Source organism: Carassius auratus, chromosome 22, assembly GCF_003368295.1.
Source record: "Carassius auratus strain Wakin chromosome 22, ASM336829v1, whole genome shotgun sequence".
Taxonomy (NCBI): Eukaryota; Metazoa; Chordata; class Actinopteri; order Cypriniformes; family Cyprinidae; genus Carassius; species Carassius auratus.
In genome coordinates, this window is record NC_039264.1 from 32677264 (window position 1) to 32695752 (window position 18489).

At 35.4% G+C, this 18489-nt stretch overlaps 1 protein-coding gene across 1 annotated transcript; it reads right to left on the bottom strand.

Annotated features, from left to right (window-relative positions):
* Window positions 1-5259: 5259 nt before the first annotated feature.
* On the bottom strand, window positions 5260-17759 carry LOC113040591 (GTPase IMAP family member 2-like). The gene is made up of 2 exons (XM_026198893.1): window positions 17756-17759; window positions 5260-5837 (listed from the first exon to the last, which is right to left on the bottom strand). Exons 1-2 carry the CDS (start codon window positions 17757-17759, stop codon window positions 5260-5262), a joined length of 582 nt encoding a protein of 193 aa, XP_026054678.1.
* Window positions 17760-18489: the final 730 nt, after the last annotated feature.

Sequence of the window (18489 nt, forward strand, 5' to 3'; positions counted from 1 at the left end):
ACAGGAACTCCAGGGCAGGGTACCAAACTGATAGACTTATAGATATTTAAAAAAATTTCCATGAAGAAACTGAGAAACTTTTTACACTCCTGCACAGAGGAACAAATTGGTGACTTGATCGGTGCAATAAGGCTTTTGATGGTCTTAAAAATCTTACTCGGGTTTGCAGCACCATCACTAATAATAGATGAGTAGTACTTTGTTCTTGCTGCTTTGAGTGCTTCAGCGTATTGACTCAAATGACCGTCATACATAAGCTTATGAACAGTCAAACCTGATCTCTTATATTGGCATTCAAGCTGCCTACTTTTCATCTTCATAGCCCTTAACTCAGTGGTGTACCAAGGAAAAGATTTACTAGATGAAACAACACGTTCTCTCCTAGGGGCTAATTCATCCAAAGCAGATGGCAAAATAGAATTATAGTGATCAACAGTTTCAACAGCTGAGTGCTCTGAGATTAGGCAGGAGAGACTGTCAAATTTAAGATTCTTGACATTTCTAAAACTAATACCCTTGTTTGAGTACCACTTAGAAGTGGTACATTTAAATTAAAAGTGAGAAGCTACACAAGTCACTACTATCTTGTTGATCAATGTCCACTCCAACAGAACATACCAGATCAAGTGTGTGACCTTTATTATTAGTGGGAAATTTCACGTGATGAATCATGTTAAAACAGTCTAATGCTTCAATGAAATCAACTATTAGAATACTATTAGAGTTATCCACATGAATATTAATGTCTCCAGCCACAATCATTGCTGGACAAAGAGCACTAAGAGATGTAAGTAGCTCTGTGAGTTCATTAAAAAACATAGAATTTGGTTTTGGAGGTCGACATATGAGCACAATAAGGACAGCGAGACCGCCACCTTTACCACTTTGACGTGGCCTCTCAATATATGTATATCCCGGTGGAGCACTCATATTTAAGTTTATAAAATCATTTGGCTGGTGCCAAGTCTCACAGATACAAAAAAAGTCCAAAGCATTGTTCAATATGATATCATGAAATACAGCAGTCTTATTATTCAGTGAACGAACATTTAGATGTGCAAATCGAGCAGTTTCAATTCGCAATTTCTGATGAGTCAGCTGTGGAAAACACAAGTTTGCATGGCAAACATTAAGTAGAGAATGCTTGTGTGTTTCAGAGGCCTTGGATAGAGAACATAAAACTTTAATGCCAGTCCCAGTAGTATAAACATTCCGCCGTGATCCTCTGTGTAAATATTTTGGCCGACGTAAAAGCCGACATGATTTCAAGGTCTTTTAAACACAGACGTCGGGAAGTAAATAATGTTCCAATGAGAGAAGTTCAGCAAAAGAGTACCTTATCATGATGAAATCCAACTGTTGTTGAAGGACCCGCTCTCCACGAAGCCCAGACAGGGTCAAAATAATAATGATGATGTTTTGTACTTCTAGTTAATGAACGGCATTTTGTTTGTCTCCGCGTTCGTCACTAATCACTAAACTCTGACATCCTACATCATCCGCCGGAATGGCTTCTGCATATTACAGTCAGCAGAAGTAAGAAAAAAATGTTTATTTTGATGGCTGGCAGCCATCTTGTGCTGTGGTGCTGGGCTGGCGACCATCTTGTGTTGTGGCGCTGGACCGGTGGCAAACTTGGGCATCGGCGCTGGGTTAGCGGCCATCTTGTGCTGTGGTACTGGGCTGGCAGCCATCTTGTGCTGTGGCACTGGATTAGCGGCCATCTTGGGCCATGAGTCTGGACGGGCGGCCATCTTGGACCGTGGCTCTGGACCAGTGGCCATCTTGGGCATTGGTGCTGGGTTAGTGGCCATCTTGTGCTGTAGTGCTGGGCTGGCAGCCATCTTGTGCTGTGGCGCTGGATTAGCGGCCATCTTGGGCCATGACTCTGGACGGGCGGCCATCTTGGACCGTGGCTCTGGACCAGTGGCCATCTTGGGCATTGGTGCTGGGTTAGCGGCCATCTTGTGCTGTAGTGCTGGGCTGGCGGCCATCTTGTGCGGTGGCGCTGGATTGGCAGCCATCTTGTAGTGTGGTGCTGGGCTGGCTACCATCTTGGGCTGTGACGCTGGCTCAGCAGCTGTGACATGAACAGTCTTGGGAATCTCTAAGATCTTTGACAGCGTGGAGAAATAATCCAAGAATGAGTCAGCGGCCATCTTGGGCATTGGCGCTGAGCTGGCGGCCATCTTGCACCGTGGCGCTGGACTGGTGATCACCTTGTGTTGTGGTGCTGTGTTGGTGTCCATCCTGCCTCGTGGCGCTGAACTAGCGGCCATCATGGGCAGTGACGCCACCGTGAAGGACGTGCGCTTCCTCTCTCCTCTCCGTCCGCCATGGTGAGACGGTGGCTCTAATCCATCCCACACGAGCCCCGGGTCGAAGGGAGGCCATGGTTGAGAGCAGTGCTGAGTCTCCTCTTGACCACTCCCTCCTCGGCGACCTCCCCTGGTCCCCCGGGAAACCACCAGGCGAGTTCCCTCAAATCCGTTCCTCTCCCGCTCTGTGGCTGGGGAGGAGACATAGGCTGTTCTATCACGGCCGGGATCCAATGAAGCACAGAGATAGAACCGATTGCAAGTACGTCTTTATTTGGGGTTAATCCAAAGAGAAATGAAAGCTTTAGCCTAAGTTCTGTTCACTTCGTCACTAATTACCTTCATCATTATCCAATCACGTCTTTATAGTTCGGTATAAAAGTTCGTACTTACACATGTTTGAGTTCGCAGATGCCGCTGGACAAAAACCTCCACCCTCCCCACCACCACCAGAATGGTCCTGTCCTTACCTTCCAGGGGGGGTCGGCTGCGCCCCTGCCTTCGTCTTCAGACAGGAAATGCAGATTACGAACCATGGACGGGGCCTTCCGCCAAAGAAATGTATAATTATGCTTGCTGAGTTGTCAATAAATGTATGCTTCGTACATTTTATCTCCCGAGTCTTTCTGGTAGAATAAACAGTCCAGGCATGAGTCGAAAACCAGAAGAGCAATCCAAACATAAACTAAACAAGAACAAAGGGCAAGGGCAAGAACGGACGGATATAAATAAACAACGACTCCGTGACACATACTAAGACAGACCGGGTTATATACACAAGGAGAGACAAACGCTAATGGGAAACTGACAGGGTGTGATGATACGTAATTAGTGGCAGCTGGGTGCAATAATTAAGCAGGGACGTGAGGAATGTGATAAATGAAGTGACAGACACCGTGGGGAAAGGAGGACATCTAGTGGAAACCCAGGGAACACAACCCAGACACTGTGACAGATATATTTATTAGGTAATTACGGTGGCGTTTTAGTGCCACGTTGAAATTTTTATTAAAGTCGATAGTAATGCTTCGAGAATAAAGTCGAAATGTTGAGAATAGTCAAAATATTATGAGAATAAAGTCTAATGTTTCAAGAATAAAGTCAAAATATTATGAGAATAGAGTCGAAATGAAATCATTAAAGTTTTTTATTGCGGATGCAAATGTCCTGGATTGAGAGCACCGGGAGAAGTTGCAGGCCACTGGGATTTATTTGAATATTGTTGAATCTCATAATATTTCGACTTTATTCTCATAGTATTACGACTTTATTCTCAAAAAATTTCGACTTTATTCTCGAAATATTACGACTTTAATCTCGTAATCTTCGATTTTTTTTTTGAACTGGTAATAAAACGCTGTCGTAGGTAATACCAAAACTTTCCTCCAATTAATATTTCAAATAAACTTGGACCAACAGAAGGTAGCACTTGGTTTACTAACAGTTTATTTTGTAAATAATAAATGTATAGACTTTTATTTTTTATATAAATGTATTTATTCATTCATTTAAATTAATACATTTTTTTAATTTTTTTTTTTTTTTTGCTAGATGAAAAACTAATTCTGCCACAGAAAGTGTCACCAGGGTATAGCAGAAAAGTATGTATAGAGTATGAAATACCTCTTGTGACGCGTGTCCCGAGCTCTCATCAGCGTCGCCCTGGAAACCAAGGAGAAACACTTGCATGCACTCAGCACAGGCTGGCTGGCCACAGCTGAGCCTCAACAAGGGACAGCTACAAAAGCCGCTGTCTCACACACACTGGTGAGACATGTCTCCAGAAAACTCTGTGATAACCGTTACTCTTCCTTTCTTCCAGAGAGCAGTATGTGACTGGCCTGCCCCAGCGTGTGAGGGTTGACGTGTGTCCCGAGCTCTCATCAGCATCAATAATGCACCTGAGGATTCAGCAACTGTCCTACCAAAAGAATCCCTTTATCCAACCAGGTTTTCATAAATATACTCTTGTGTTTATACAGAATATTACAATTATTCCAGATTTAATAATGGTGTGGAGAAAAATTGTGCTTCTAAATTACCTTCCAAGCCAAAAGCACTTGACTGTTAAAAAATGACAATTTAACAGGCAGTTTTTCAATTTTGTAATAACATATTTACAAAATCGAATTTAACAAGGAATTTTTTTTTTTTTTTTTTTTTTTTTTTTTTTAAGAGCCATGTCATCAGCCAACTGACTAACTCACAATTGAAGTGATAACTTACCACATGCAGGAAATCCTCAATATGGACAAAGGCCTCCCTTTTTTATAGAATACAAATTATCGGTTATCATCCAGCAGTGTATTTGGATTTCTTATCCAATTAAAATACATAAGAAAAAAAATAAAGCCTGTCAATTAGACAAAAGTACAATTTCTGTCCCCCATTTCTGTGAATTCCCTGCTGCACACACATCCTTGTATAAGTGTTCTTTAGGAAATATTTTGCAGTAAGAGTTAGAATAAATGTGAATGGTATCTCATATTTTAACATTTTTATTTATTTATTATTATTATTTACCTTATTGGAATCAAAATTAGGAACTGACAAGAATCAGAATCATAAAAAATTCAAACAATGCCCAACCTTACCCATACCCAACATTATTTTTTACAGGCACATTTCAATTCACACGGTTTAAGACCCTTTCTTTTCTTTTAAACCTACACTTACACTTCTTTGCTTCTGCCCTTCTTAAAAACAACCACAAAGTCTTATACGTGAATTTAATTTTCAAAATTACAATTATAAAACAGTTGCTCCTAGCAACAGGGATAGGTAGTATGTTTGCTTAACATAGCATCGAAACTTGACAATTTATGAGATTAATATAATGTTTTGCTCTAAAATTACAATATAACATCGGTCGTGTTTGAAACAGATGGTTCCATGTTGCTACTTATCACAGTGAGACAGAATATATTCTTTATAATAATCTTTATTTTACAACTTCATAACTAAAATAGTGAAATTCTTCATGTTCTTTCTTGAGTATCTCCTCTGTCCTTTTCAAAATCTCAGAGCGCCATCCTGAGTCTTTTGAATCAAACTTAAGATGTCCTCCTCCACAGTCCTTTATTAAATTATGAATAACATTATTCCATAGCTTTGAGGTGATTTTGGATGAAAATGAGTCTTCATCAGTTGTCACCACTATTGTGTGTTTAATGGCCTGCTTACTGAAGAGACTCAGCACATTATACACACTTTTCATGTCCTCCTTTGTGAAGTCCTTATACTGCAGTATGAGTGCGATTAAATGAGGTCCAGGAGCAGACAGAGACACACATTCTCTCACTCCCTTTACTATCTGATGCTGTGGGAGATGTGGTTGCAGCAGGTTAGTTTTGATGACTGTGATGTGTCTCTTCTCCACCTGTCCACTGATTTTCTCATTGAGATGCTGTGAATAAGACAGGGCTTTACTCTGAAACGCAGTTGTATCCAGTATAATGTTTCCCACTTCACTGTTTTCAGATTCGTTCTTTCCTAGCAGAACAATCCTCAAATCACTTACTGAAAAAGAGCACAAACACACAGATGTTGGGTTTATACTGTACAAACTGTATATTCTGTTCTCTGCTCCTAATTACAAACTGCACAGAAAACGTTCTGCATGTGTACATTAACCAAAAACAACATTTTGTATGATTTATACGTTGTTTTCCTCATGGGGACTGAAAAAAATGTAAAGGGTAAAAGATTTCAGGCTTTTACTACCCTGTGTGTGATCCCAACACATTCTCACACTCGACTCATCAAAATATTGATGCTCAGTCAGTACACTTCAGCTATTTTTTTTACATGCAGCGGTCCTCCATAGCTTTAAATAGGAAACATTTGGCATAAGGCTTCTTTGGCGTCAATTGTTGAATTTAAGCACAGACTGCACACATGCTCTGAGCTTTTACAGTGGACGGAGATGGTGATCACATCTATTCCTCTCACAAATCAATCATTTTGGTTCTGAAGACTCGGAATATTCATTTTTTTTTTTTTTTAAATAATAAAATAAAATAAAACAAAATCTGGAATTATGTTCCTATATGTATGAATTGCTACAGTTTCCAGTTGAAATGAACAATAGAAGCAGTAAACCTCCTTTTCACACGAAGTATGATTTATACGTTCATAGTTTTCATTCCCTGTAAAACCCGATAAGTTAACTTAACTCAAACCGTTTGAGTAAACCGATATCCTTAAATACCTGACAAGTTAGGTTAACTCAAACCGTTTGAGGAAACTGATTGCCTTAAACCATTTAAGTTGAAAAAACTAACAGTTACGAGTACTCTTTACTTAATTCAGTTGAGTTCACTGAAAGAAGATGTACATTGCATTTAAGTAATTAAGTGATTAACTAAGTGCTGATTGAGAATTAGTGATGAACAGCTGCTGTTAACAAACAGAATCACTGAAAAAAAGAGAAACACAAGAACTATTACAACTGACTTCAGACACAGACTTAGATGAAATCAACTGAAATAAAATACATGAAATCTCTCAAGATCTGATTAAACAACCCCACAAACAGCATCAGCAGCTCCACTTATTAATAACCAGACTGACTTTATTTCTGTCAGACGTCTACAGAAGATCTTATTGAGAATGAACTAAGGTTTAGATGTTGATTTATTGTTTCATTTGAAGTAACCATGTTAGAGATCAGTGTTTGCTTTAGTTGGGCTCTTGACCCTTGATTTCTGTCTTAGTCTTTTCTCTGGCTGTTATAACTATGTGTTTCTAAAACATGTTTGTTGTATCTCAAATGCCCAGAGAAAATATTAACAGATATTGGTTGTTATGCAGCTTTCTGGTGATGACAACTGTCAATTATGAAGCTGTTTAGAGTCCAAAAACTGACAAAGTACCTGATGCATGATTAGTTTACTTCATTATAATGGAATATGTTTAAAGAGTCTGTGGTTTAATCGAAATCAGTTTTACAAAAAATACTGAACACTTTATGCACATTCATCTTTTTTCTATGGCAGCAATAAGTCACACACAGACATCAATAATCAGAATATGAACCTCAACAATGGTGACACACACACACACACAAAATAGCAATGCATGCTGGGTATTATTATAGTACAAAACTAATCTATGGCTCCCAGCATGCTCTGCAGCATTTTATTGTTATTATGGTCACCATTGTTGAGGTTCATATTCTGATTATTGATGTCTGTGTGTGACTGCTTGACACTGTAGAAGACCACACTGTTTAGAAAATTCTTTATATTAAATGATTATCACAGAACCACTGCTTCTTGGAATCACTCGTACTATATTATCTAATTAATTAAACACACATTTCATCAGAAGTTACACTCTGATCATTTCAATAATTGATGATTTTCATCAATGGGGTAAGTAAAAAATTCTAATGGCATTTCTTCTGGGCTTTTCAGATACTATAAACATCAGGCCTATTTATGCATATGTATAACATATATTTTATGTTGGAATAAAAGACACAAAGTACTAGTTGAAGTGCTTCTTATTCTTACCCAACGATACAAAATGCATTATGCATTTACTTGTATCTCACTTTCAATACTTGACTACTGTCAAGGGTGTTATAAAGGATCCATGTGCAAAGACAGTCTTTAATAAAGACGCAAAACAAGGTTGTCTGTACAATGACACAGAACTGTATGAAACACAGAAACCAACTGAAGATGGTCAGGTTCAGAGGACTCCTGTCTTGGAGAGAGCTCATGGGGCTGGGCTCTCTGGATCATATTGTTCATATCGTTGACGTGTTTGATCAAAGGGTCCAAGATTCTGTAAATCTTACACACTTTTTTAGTCCTATATAAACCACACCCAATCAGGGTCCTGCATTTATTGCATAAACGACAATAGAACACATATTATAAAAAAATAAAAATTGCCTTTTTTTTAATGCTGTTAAAACTGAATGTGCAAAGCGAAATGTTTGCTCAAATATCCATAACTCCAATCATAACAGTTTATCTGTCAATCTCTTGTGCTTGAAAGTTGTTCGTTATAACAATAGACATGTTTTCTATAGCGAGCAGGGCTTGACAATAACTTTTTTGCTCACTAGGCAATGTGGTTAGTGGTTTTCCAAAGTTACTAGCAACAAAGCATTTTTACTAGCCACATTTTTGTTGTATTGAAATTACCTGATAAAAGTTGACTATGACGTGCTAATATTTACTTGGACTAGATTTACAACCCTTTTAAATGTAAAACCATGTTACACATCTAAATCAAGACTACATAAATGTATAACAATAAAGGTCATTATCATTAGCTCTGATAAGGTTGTGTGTAAAGCTCCTTTTTTAAAATAAAACCATGTATTAAGATAAAGACATAAAAAGTAGCTTCTAATTGCATAATAAAATTGGTGCATGGATGCACAAGATTAATAAAAAGATAAAAAACCAAACTGAAAAAAAAAAGTTTAGCATTAGAAAACACTGTCTGTTTAAATATCAGAATCAGATTTAGAATTACTTTATTGAAGAAATTATTTGTTACAAATTGCAATGGAAAGTAGGTCAGTCTCAAAACCTCACGAAAAGTGCATGCCATGGTTTGGACAAAGTTGCTCTTATCTTCATTAAAATGTGAGGGGAACGTTCCTCTTATCAAAAAGAACACATTTCAGTTTTTGTGCTCAGGCCCTAATAATGACTGCTGGTTAGGTTCCAACCCTCTGCAGACACCTTGGCAATTGAATCGCCATTGGCTAGTAAATACTTTAGTTTACTCGTCAGACTGAGATATATATATATACACAGCAAAATCCCCAGTGTTAATTTAACACTCTTGAGTGTGGACTCATATAAACACTAAAGCAGTGTTAAAAGTAACACTGAAGCAGAGTTGAAGTTAATGATATAATTAAGAAGTTAATGGAGTTATGATGGACCATTATTGAAGACACCTGATGTTAACAAGCAGAATCACCAAACAAGAAAATCACAATTTGTGTGTCACCATTATAGTGGTCAATGTTTGCTTTAGTTGGGATCTTGACCCTTCAGTTATTGTCTTTAGATTTTATGTGGCTGTGGTGACTGAATTATATCATACAGACAGACCACAGCAAAGGCAATCATGTGTTCTATTGATTGTGATTCGAGCTAATTGTTATAGAGTGACCTGAATGCCTGAGTTTAAGTTTCTTTACTGCATACATAAATTAAGTGAAAAAGAAAAGTAAGCAACCCAGCATTTCTGACATAGTATGACATGTTTTTAATAGTTAGTTATATGTAAAAAATAAATCTTTTGTTTAGACACACAGACATCAGGAATCAGCGTGAGCATCACAACAACGGTGACCATCAAAAAAGCATGTTGTAGCCAATAAAAACTCATCCATGGCTCCCATCATGCATTGCGGCATGAATAAATTATGAGCTGAACTGTCTTTTTAACTTTTTATTCTAACTATATATTATTTTTGCTGTTTTTATGTTCATTTTGTATCTAGTTTTGTGATGTTCAGAGTTGGTCTGTTTATCTGAATATGTTGTTTGTCACCGTTGTTGAGATTCATACACTGATTATTGTTATCTGTGTGTGCCTAAAATTAAAATTCTTTAATAAAAAAAAAAAAAAAATCAGAATCACTTGCAAGAGATACCTACACAATGTATAGAAAATACAGATTTTTTCATTGTGGAATCAAAGCTGTTACAATCAATAATGGAAGTTTTACTTTGAGAAAAGACTGTAAATGAGTTCAGTGACTCGTGTCAAACAACGATTACATTAAAACATACTCATCAACACGAGATGATTTTTGCTCTTGGTTTGACAAACAAACTTAAAAAGTTACAAGCCAAGATCCCAGCTAAAGCAAACACTGACCACTATAATGGTGACACACAAATTGTGATTTTCTCGTTTGGTGATTCTGCTTGTTAACATCAGGTGTCTTCAATAATGCTCAATCATAACTCAATTAACTTCTTAATTATCTCATTAACTTCAACTCTGCTTCAGTGTTACTTTTAACACTGCTTCAGTGTTTATATGAGTCCACACTCAGAGTGTTAAATTAACACTGGGGATTTTGCTGTGTATATATAAATATGTGTAAAATGAAAAAAAATATATATATTAAATACACTTTCAACATCAGTCAGTCAAGCTTTATAATAATAAAGTATTATTTAATATAACTTAAGTAATTAGAAGTAAATTCGATAACCATGTTTGAATGCATATTAGTCATTTTAACTGAACATTTTAATTTGAGAGGTGGTTGTTTTTCTGTCAAAAAAAAAAAAAAATGGGGAAAAAACTAACAAAAATATTTATAGGATAGTAATGATACAAATTCTTATAATAATTACTGTAAAACACACAAAGGATTACTAAGGATTAATGAGTTGCTACATTCATGAATATTAATCAGGTTTTGTGCGTTCCCCTGCTGACAACATTACGTAACTGTTACATAACTGCAGTTTTGTCGTGGCAACCGTAAATGTGTAGTTCTATTAAACTTGCCAAATAAACATCTCCTAGATTTGAAATAAACCGAGGTATCCGACAGGGTTGTCCAATTTCTGCATTCCTTTTCTTGGTTGTAGCTCAAGTTTTAAGTAATATGATAAATCAACATTCCTTCAAAGGTATTACAGTTAATGAAAGACAAATCAAAATATCGCAACTTGCTGATGACACAACAATTTTTCTTAGTGACAGTTCTGAGGTACCTCTGGCTTTGAATATCATTGATAATTTTTCAAAATTCTCTGGATTGAATTTAAATCTATCTAAATGTGAGATCCTACAGCTCAAAAATAACAACCTATCCACTGTATGTAATATTCCTGTTAAGAGCATGGTAAACTATTTGGGTATCAAAATCTCTAAAAATACTGATGCAATGGTCAACTCAAATTTTATACCCGTTATCGAAAAAAATGCAAAAGAGGTATAATTCATGGTTGGCAAGAGATCTTTCTATTCAGGGAAGAATTTTATTAAGTAAAGCAGAAGGTCTTTCGAGAGCAGCATCCTGTCTTCACTTAATGCCCCAAAGGTTATATGCTGACAAATGGATAAAATTCTCTTTAATTTCATCTAGAGAAAAAAGCCTCATAAAGTAAAAAAAAGGGTCCTTATTAATAAACTATCTGATGGTGCGTTAAATGTTCTTAATTTTACAATTTTCAACCAAATTTTATCATCATATAATTATTTTATAATTAAATCAGACAAGTATTTTCAACATTGTCCCATATTATTTATTTGAAAAACTTGGGGGATTAAATTTTTTGTTGCAGTGCCCTTATATAACTGGTAAACTCCCCATTGCCTTGGCCAATTATCACAAACAAGCATTGCTTTACTGGTCACTTTTGTACAAACATCATTTTTCTCCTAGTAGGTGTTTTATATGGAACAATGTTAATATCACTCATAGTAACAAGTCATTATATATGGAGAATTGGGTTCGGCATAACATATTAATTGTAAACCAGCTTATTGACAATAATGGGCAATTTTACACTTATCCTAATTTTATTACAAGATATGGCTTTTTTGTAAGTGAAAAAGAATTTAACTAATTTTAACCAAAATCCTCTGATGTTAATATCAATAATACAAGCCAACAAAATCTCCAACTTTTTGTAAATGGTCTCTCTATTTTTGACAAGCGTTTTAATAATAGTTTTATAAGAAACTCCCTTAATGTTGGATCCAGTCCTCCATGTAAATCAAAATGGCTTAAACCTCACTGTATATCTTGGCGCAACATTTGGATGCTGCCATATAAATATGTAATTTCTAATAAAGTAAAAGAAGTACTTTACAAAATGATTCACAGATGTTATCCTGTAAATGCAGTTGTTAGCAGATATATTCATAGTGTTTGTGATAAGTGTACCTTTTGTAATGCATCTGTTGAGGATATTGAACATTTATTCTTCTATTGCCCTTGGTCTATTTCTTTTTGGGTTGACTTTAAAATAGACATAACAAAAAAAATAAACAAAGTCCTTAATTTAGAACCTCACGATATTTTACTTTGTTATCAAAACCCATCTTTTTCTGATAAACATATGTATATTATTAATCTGTTAATTATCTTAGCAAATATTTATATTCATAAGTTAAAAGTATTTCAAAAGAAACCATCATATATTACATTTTGTAACACTGATCTTAAAATATATTTTGAAACCCTTTCTAATATAAGATCACAAAACAAGAAGCTTTTAAAAACAATACAAATTCTAAAGCTTTTCAAATTTATGTAATTGCCCTAATGCAGTTTTTATTTTTTATTTATTTAATTTGTATCTTTTTTTTGTATTCTTATTTTTATTTGTCTTTGTTTATATGTACGTTTGTATTCAATTGTAATTTTTGTTGTTGCCACAGTTATTTTGCATGCTTTGAGATGTGCAATGTTTTTCTGTTCACATTAATCATTTGTGTGATGGAACTGAATAAAAAAAAAAAAAAAAAAAACGTAAATGTGAAAGGTGTGTATACGTCGCCACAACATAACTTTGTGACGTTCCCAGTAAGTAACTGCGACATCGTGGCAATGTCACGGATCGGTGGTCGTGTGCTGGTAATCAGTTGGTATTTTAAATAATTATTTATTATTTTATGGGCGGACATGCAGTAGTTTAACCTAATTTATGTCCTCATGTGCCCAAACTAATTTAAAGGCTGTTTCAGCAGCTGTGAATGATGAATACAAACTCGAAATTAATTCAGTTAATTTATACACAGACAAATATGAACATTAATACACCCAAATTATTAATAAAAACATAGGATATACAGCGAAATATGAATGAAAGCATTGAGCCCATACAGAAGCACATAGATTAAAATATATATATATTTTAATGTAATTTCTGTGTAAATATTCTGTTAAAATGTCATGTATTAAAATACATTTATTAGGCTACTTCTGATTTGGGGTTGTAGATAAGATGAAGATTGTGAGAAGAGAGCGAGAGAGCAGTACGATTGATGGCTTACAGTAAGTGTTTGATTTTGAAGTGAATGCTTTTAATACCGAATATGAAAATGAGTTTCTGAAATATCTGTCCTCTACAGATATGGCTGTCCTATCAGTGTTTGATGGTCAATGCACCTTCCTCGGGAGGTTATATCACACATATCTGAGTTCATGTGAAGTTCATGCTCTACATATTTTCTTTTGCTTACAGTTGTTAGTTTGACTGCTCTGTTGTGGTCTACACACTTCTTGCATGATCAGTCATTAAAGGAAAACAATGCAGCAGTTTCAGTTCCTTTCTTCTAAATGAGAAACACACACACTGAGAAAAACACACATTGTACACATTGATTCATTTTGCAGATGCTTTTATCCAAAATGGCTCAGAAATAAGAGAACAGAAAAGCAATATATATATATATATATATATATATATATATATTAGGGCTGCACGATTAATCGCATGCGATTGTCATGCATGTCTTTGTCAGTAAAGCCGGTTCTGTGATTAGCAGTAAATGTCCACCACCTGGTTTCAAATGGAGCGGCACTTCCCAGCTAGAATTTTCTTTGTTCTAAAATGTTCTAAGAACATTCCCATGGATTGTTCTAACAATGTTTTTAGCGGGTAGTTTTATTTTTGTTCCCAGAACGTTCTCTCAAAAGATAGGATAACGTTCTCTAAAAAACATTCTACAAATGTTTATCAATAACATTATTAGAACATTATTCCATAACATTCTAATTAAGATTTAAGTGGATGTTTAGATGTGGATGTTGATGTCTGTTTAAAAGTAATAGCTTGGTTTGATGTCACCATAATGCTGGTAAGTGTTGGCTTTAGTTGTGCAATTTGACACTTGACTTGACGGTGTTGTTTTTTAGCTGCTGTCATCTTTATTGTGGCTAAAACAGCAAACGAATATGTGGTTCAATGGTGCTGTTTGCTTGCTGATGATTGATATGTCTGATTACTTGTTTTCACCCAAGCTACTGTGTGGTGTTAGTTAAGTATTATTTATTAAAGGGACTCAATGGTCAACAGCCTGACACCCAGTTGAATTTAAAGCAGATAATTTCAAAAATTAAAAAAAAAAATTGTCACACAAACATCAAGATTCAGTGTATGAATCTCAGCAATGGTGACATGCTTTATGCTGCAATGTATTCTGGGTACATCATGCAAAACTCATCCATAGCACCCAGAATGCATTGCGGCATGAAGCATGTCACCATTGTTGAGATTCTTACACTAATTATTAAGGTCTCTGTATGTCTAAGCATCCTATGGTTTGAAGTGATTCTAAAACAATGTTTTTGCTGTAACAGGTATAATTACAGCAGCTAAATGACCGCTAACACTGAAAAGACTCATACTTCCTAAGTACTGATCAGCATAATGGTGACATCAAACTAAACTATAATTTTCAATAAACCATCAACATCTCTGTTAATCTCAATAAGAACTTTTTACATTAATGACAGAAATAAATCTTGTTTATAATAAGTGAAGATTGTCATGTTTTTGGAGTATTTACGCTAGAGTTTGACACCAAACAGAGGTTGGGTTTTCACTTTCAACCAACATCTGACTTCTGAGCGATGTCAGTCCACATCTAGTGTGATGGGAAGCCGTAATTCACTGACAAGCTGTGCAATATCACGTTCATAATCGCAGATTAATCGCATGCGGTTATGAACGCGATATTGCGTAGCTTGTCAACGATCTACGGCTCTGTATATTAGGTGCGGCTCCATTTGAAAGCAGCTGATGGACATTTACCGCTAATCACAGAACCATCTTTACTGATGAGACACGCATGACAATCGCATGCGATTAATCGTGCAGCCCTAATATATATATATATATATATATATATATATATATATATATATATATATATATATATATATATATATATATATATATATATATATATATTAATAAAAAGCCAACAATTTTGACAGTGCAACCAGTCAAACAGAATAGCTTCAACAGTGGTGTACTCATTTTTTTGTATCGTACTTTACCTCATGGGCAATCATAAAACACCATTGTATAATGGCAGATGGTAGCGTATGCTATTTTCAGCTTTTCAGTAACAATTAAATCCTATTTATCTAAACATGTTTATCAAGTGCTGAAGATAAAAGGCAAAGCTAGAATGTAACATGCAGAGTTTAAAGTATCATTGGTCTATTTCAGTGCCTAAACCTAACATCGGCCTCCAAACACTTGAAAATTAACCCCATAGTGAACAGTGAGTTGAGTCTCCAGGTTCTGCACAGTTATGTTATTGGGAGGGTTATTCCCCTGGTTCACTGCGATGTAACCCTAGAACGCCGGGCAATCAAATTGTTATCAATACAACAGAAAGCACTCCATATGTGGCTTGGTATGTTTAAATTATTGATGAGATTGTTTTGATTGTTGTTTGGAAACTGCCCCTACCACAGCATATACGCTGTAACCTCTGTTCCGACAGTCATTCATAATCGTGGCAACGTCACGTTCCAGCACCCTCCATTGGCCTGTGTTCAGAGATGAAGATTGTGGTATTGCATTAGTGAGAGTGCATGTGGACTCAGCATCATCTTGAGTAGATGTGTGATGAACAGGATACAGATGACCTCGGTGCCAAGTTCCATGAAATCCATCATAATCTGCGTTGGAGGCCTGCTGGTTATTGTTGAGCTGTTTTGATGGATGCAAGAACAGAACATGGATGATTGAGATTATCATATACATTTATAGTAATTAGACATCAGACAACTTTGATAGACTTTTGTTGAATAAGACTACAGTTTCTGTAACTCCTAAAACATTATGATCTCCTTATTGAAAACCATCTACTCATATGTGACTTCATTACAGAGATGCAGTTTCAGACCATCTTCAGTTTAGATCAGGACACATATGAGGCACAGCTAAATTAATCTAATTGTTTTGACCCCTTTGCTTGCAAACATCGGCGATGGCTCCAGTTTATTATTGTTTCACTTTCACAGCACGTTAAACATCACTTGGTCTTACTTGATCTGGACTAACTGTGCATCAATTGAAAGTTTAAAGACTCTAGCTTCGATATTTGACCAATGTCTTGATAAAACATTGCTGCAGTGACAGTTATTTAGTAATTTATGTCAGGAGTGCAAAATGATAAATATGTATTTTATAATATGAGTATTATAATATGAGTCATATTTAGAATAGAAATTCACCACTCATTCATATTCAGTCACGTCAGCAGCGGTTTATTTGTGTTCACATAGACTCACTGAAACAGCGTCAATAAGGATTTATAGACCAAAGATGCATATCTGCGGAGATATATGGATATATTTACTGATGTTTACTTCATATTTCTTGAGACAGAATAATCTTTTATATTAATTTTCCACTGAGTTAGGCGATTTTATGATAATGATCCATAACAAAAGATGATGTGAATGCAAAACAATCACGAGAAAAGGCATTACATTTTTTAAAGAGATAGCATGTAAATACATAGGGCTAGTCGCCAGTGGCAACCTCAGCAAAAACTTCATTCGCATTTTAATATTTATGGTCACAAATGCGACCGTTTTAGTCGCAATTTGGAGCCCTGAAAGGTGTTCAATTTTAGACAACAAGAACTACAAAAGTAATAATAATATTAATCACTAAATTCCAGTGTATCAGTTTTTTAATGTTTTGTATCAATATTTAAGGTGGACTTATTGATTAGGTGCAAGAGTAGTACTGATGGTTAAAATCATACATTAATTGCTGAAATAGTAGATTGAGCCTTGTTCCTAGATGGACAGAGAGTGAAAAGTAATAGATCAGATGAGGATATGGAGTTAGAGTAAGAAAAAGAGAAAAATGTAGAGGCACAAGTGACAGAAAGAGAGCAGGGAACAGCAAGCCAGGAGACAGAGTCTGGTGAGAAAGAGGAAAATGTAGAGGCACAAGTGTTTTCTGTAGTTTTTACTATAACCACTGTTCTTAATTATTCTGTAGAACAGAGAAGAAAAAGCCATCAGGTTGAGACAGTTTATTACATTTCAGTTTCTAATCCCAGAGTTATTATTAGGTGGAAATAATTATTTATTTTTTCTTTTTTTACTTTTAGACTTAAAATTGTCTCTTCTAATCTGTTTCTTTTTCAAAACTGCATCACAGCATTTGCTGCCGTATCAATACATAATCATCCATATCGACACGCGAATCGACAAGGAATGCATCACAATATATTGCTGTATTGATATTTTGAACCATGCTATTTAAAGCCTTGTTCCATGTGCCCCTTTTATACTTTGAGCACCTGCCCCTCCAAAGGTCTCTGCACGGCCCTGATTTGGGGCATGTGTATAACAATATTGAAAATGTAAATCTGAAATGCTAACTTGTGCAGCGATGCAAAAGGGTATAAATAGCATATTCAACCAACAGTTAACAACTAAATTATACCCATGATCGTAAAAGGAAGTTATTACAAACACCTGATCGGGGTTTAAAGTGATTTTTGAGTAAAAGTGTAGTAATAATTTAATAAATTGTTTAATGTAACTTGATGCTAACATTAGCTCTAATGCTACTAATAGCAGGTGCAGTTCTTCTTCCTAATGCATTTTGTCATAATAATTCACATAAGTTCATAAGAAAATGTTTTGTTGTATTTTTATAGTAAGGTTTTTAATAATAGTTGGGTAAAAGTATACTGGGATTGAAGCGATGTGGCTTGAAAAACCTGGAAACACAAGGGGCCCATTTCAATAAGAAGGTTCAACCAACTCTGAGTTTAAACTTGAACTAATAGATTAATGAATTAATAGCTAATCACATTTATGGTATATCATGGGCAAAAAATATACACAAAATAATAATTTAATAATAATAGTAATAATAATAATAAATATTTTAAGTGAATTTTTCTTATTTTACAAATGATCTGCCAATAAAGAAAACTATGGCAGTGACTATTTACAATTACTTTTACAGTTACTATTTTATGTGGAATTAACATACTTTCTTAAAGATAGATCCTATTTACAGTAGGCTAAGTGCAAGTGTAAATAATAATTAGATGCTAGTTACACTTTATACTGCACTGTAAAAAATTTCTTGTTGTTTTTACAAAAACTTTTTGGCAGCTGTGGATGCCAGAATAATTTTGTAAAAATACAGAAAACTGTAAACACATT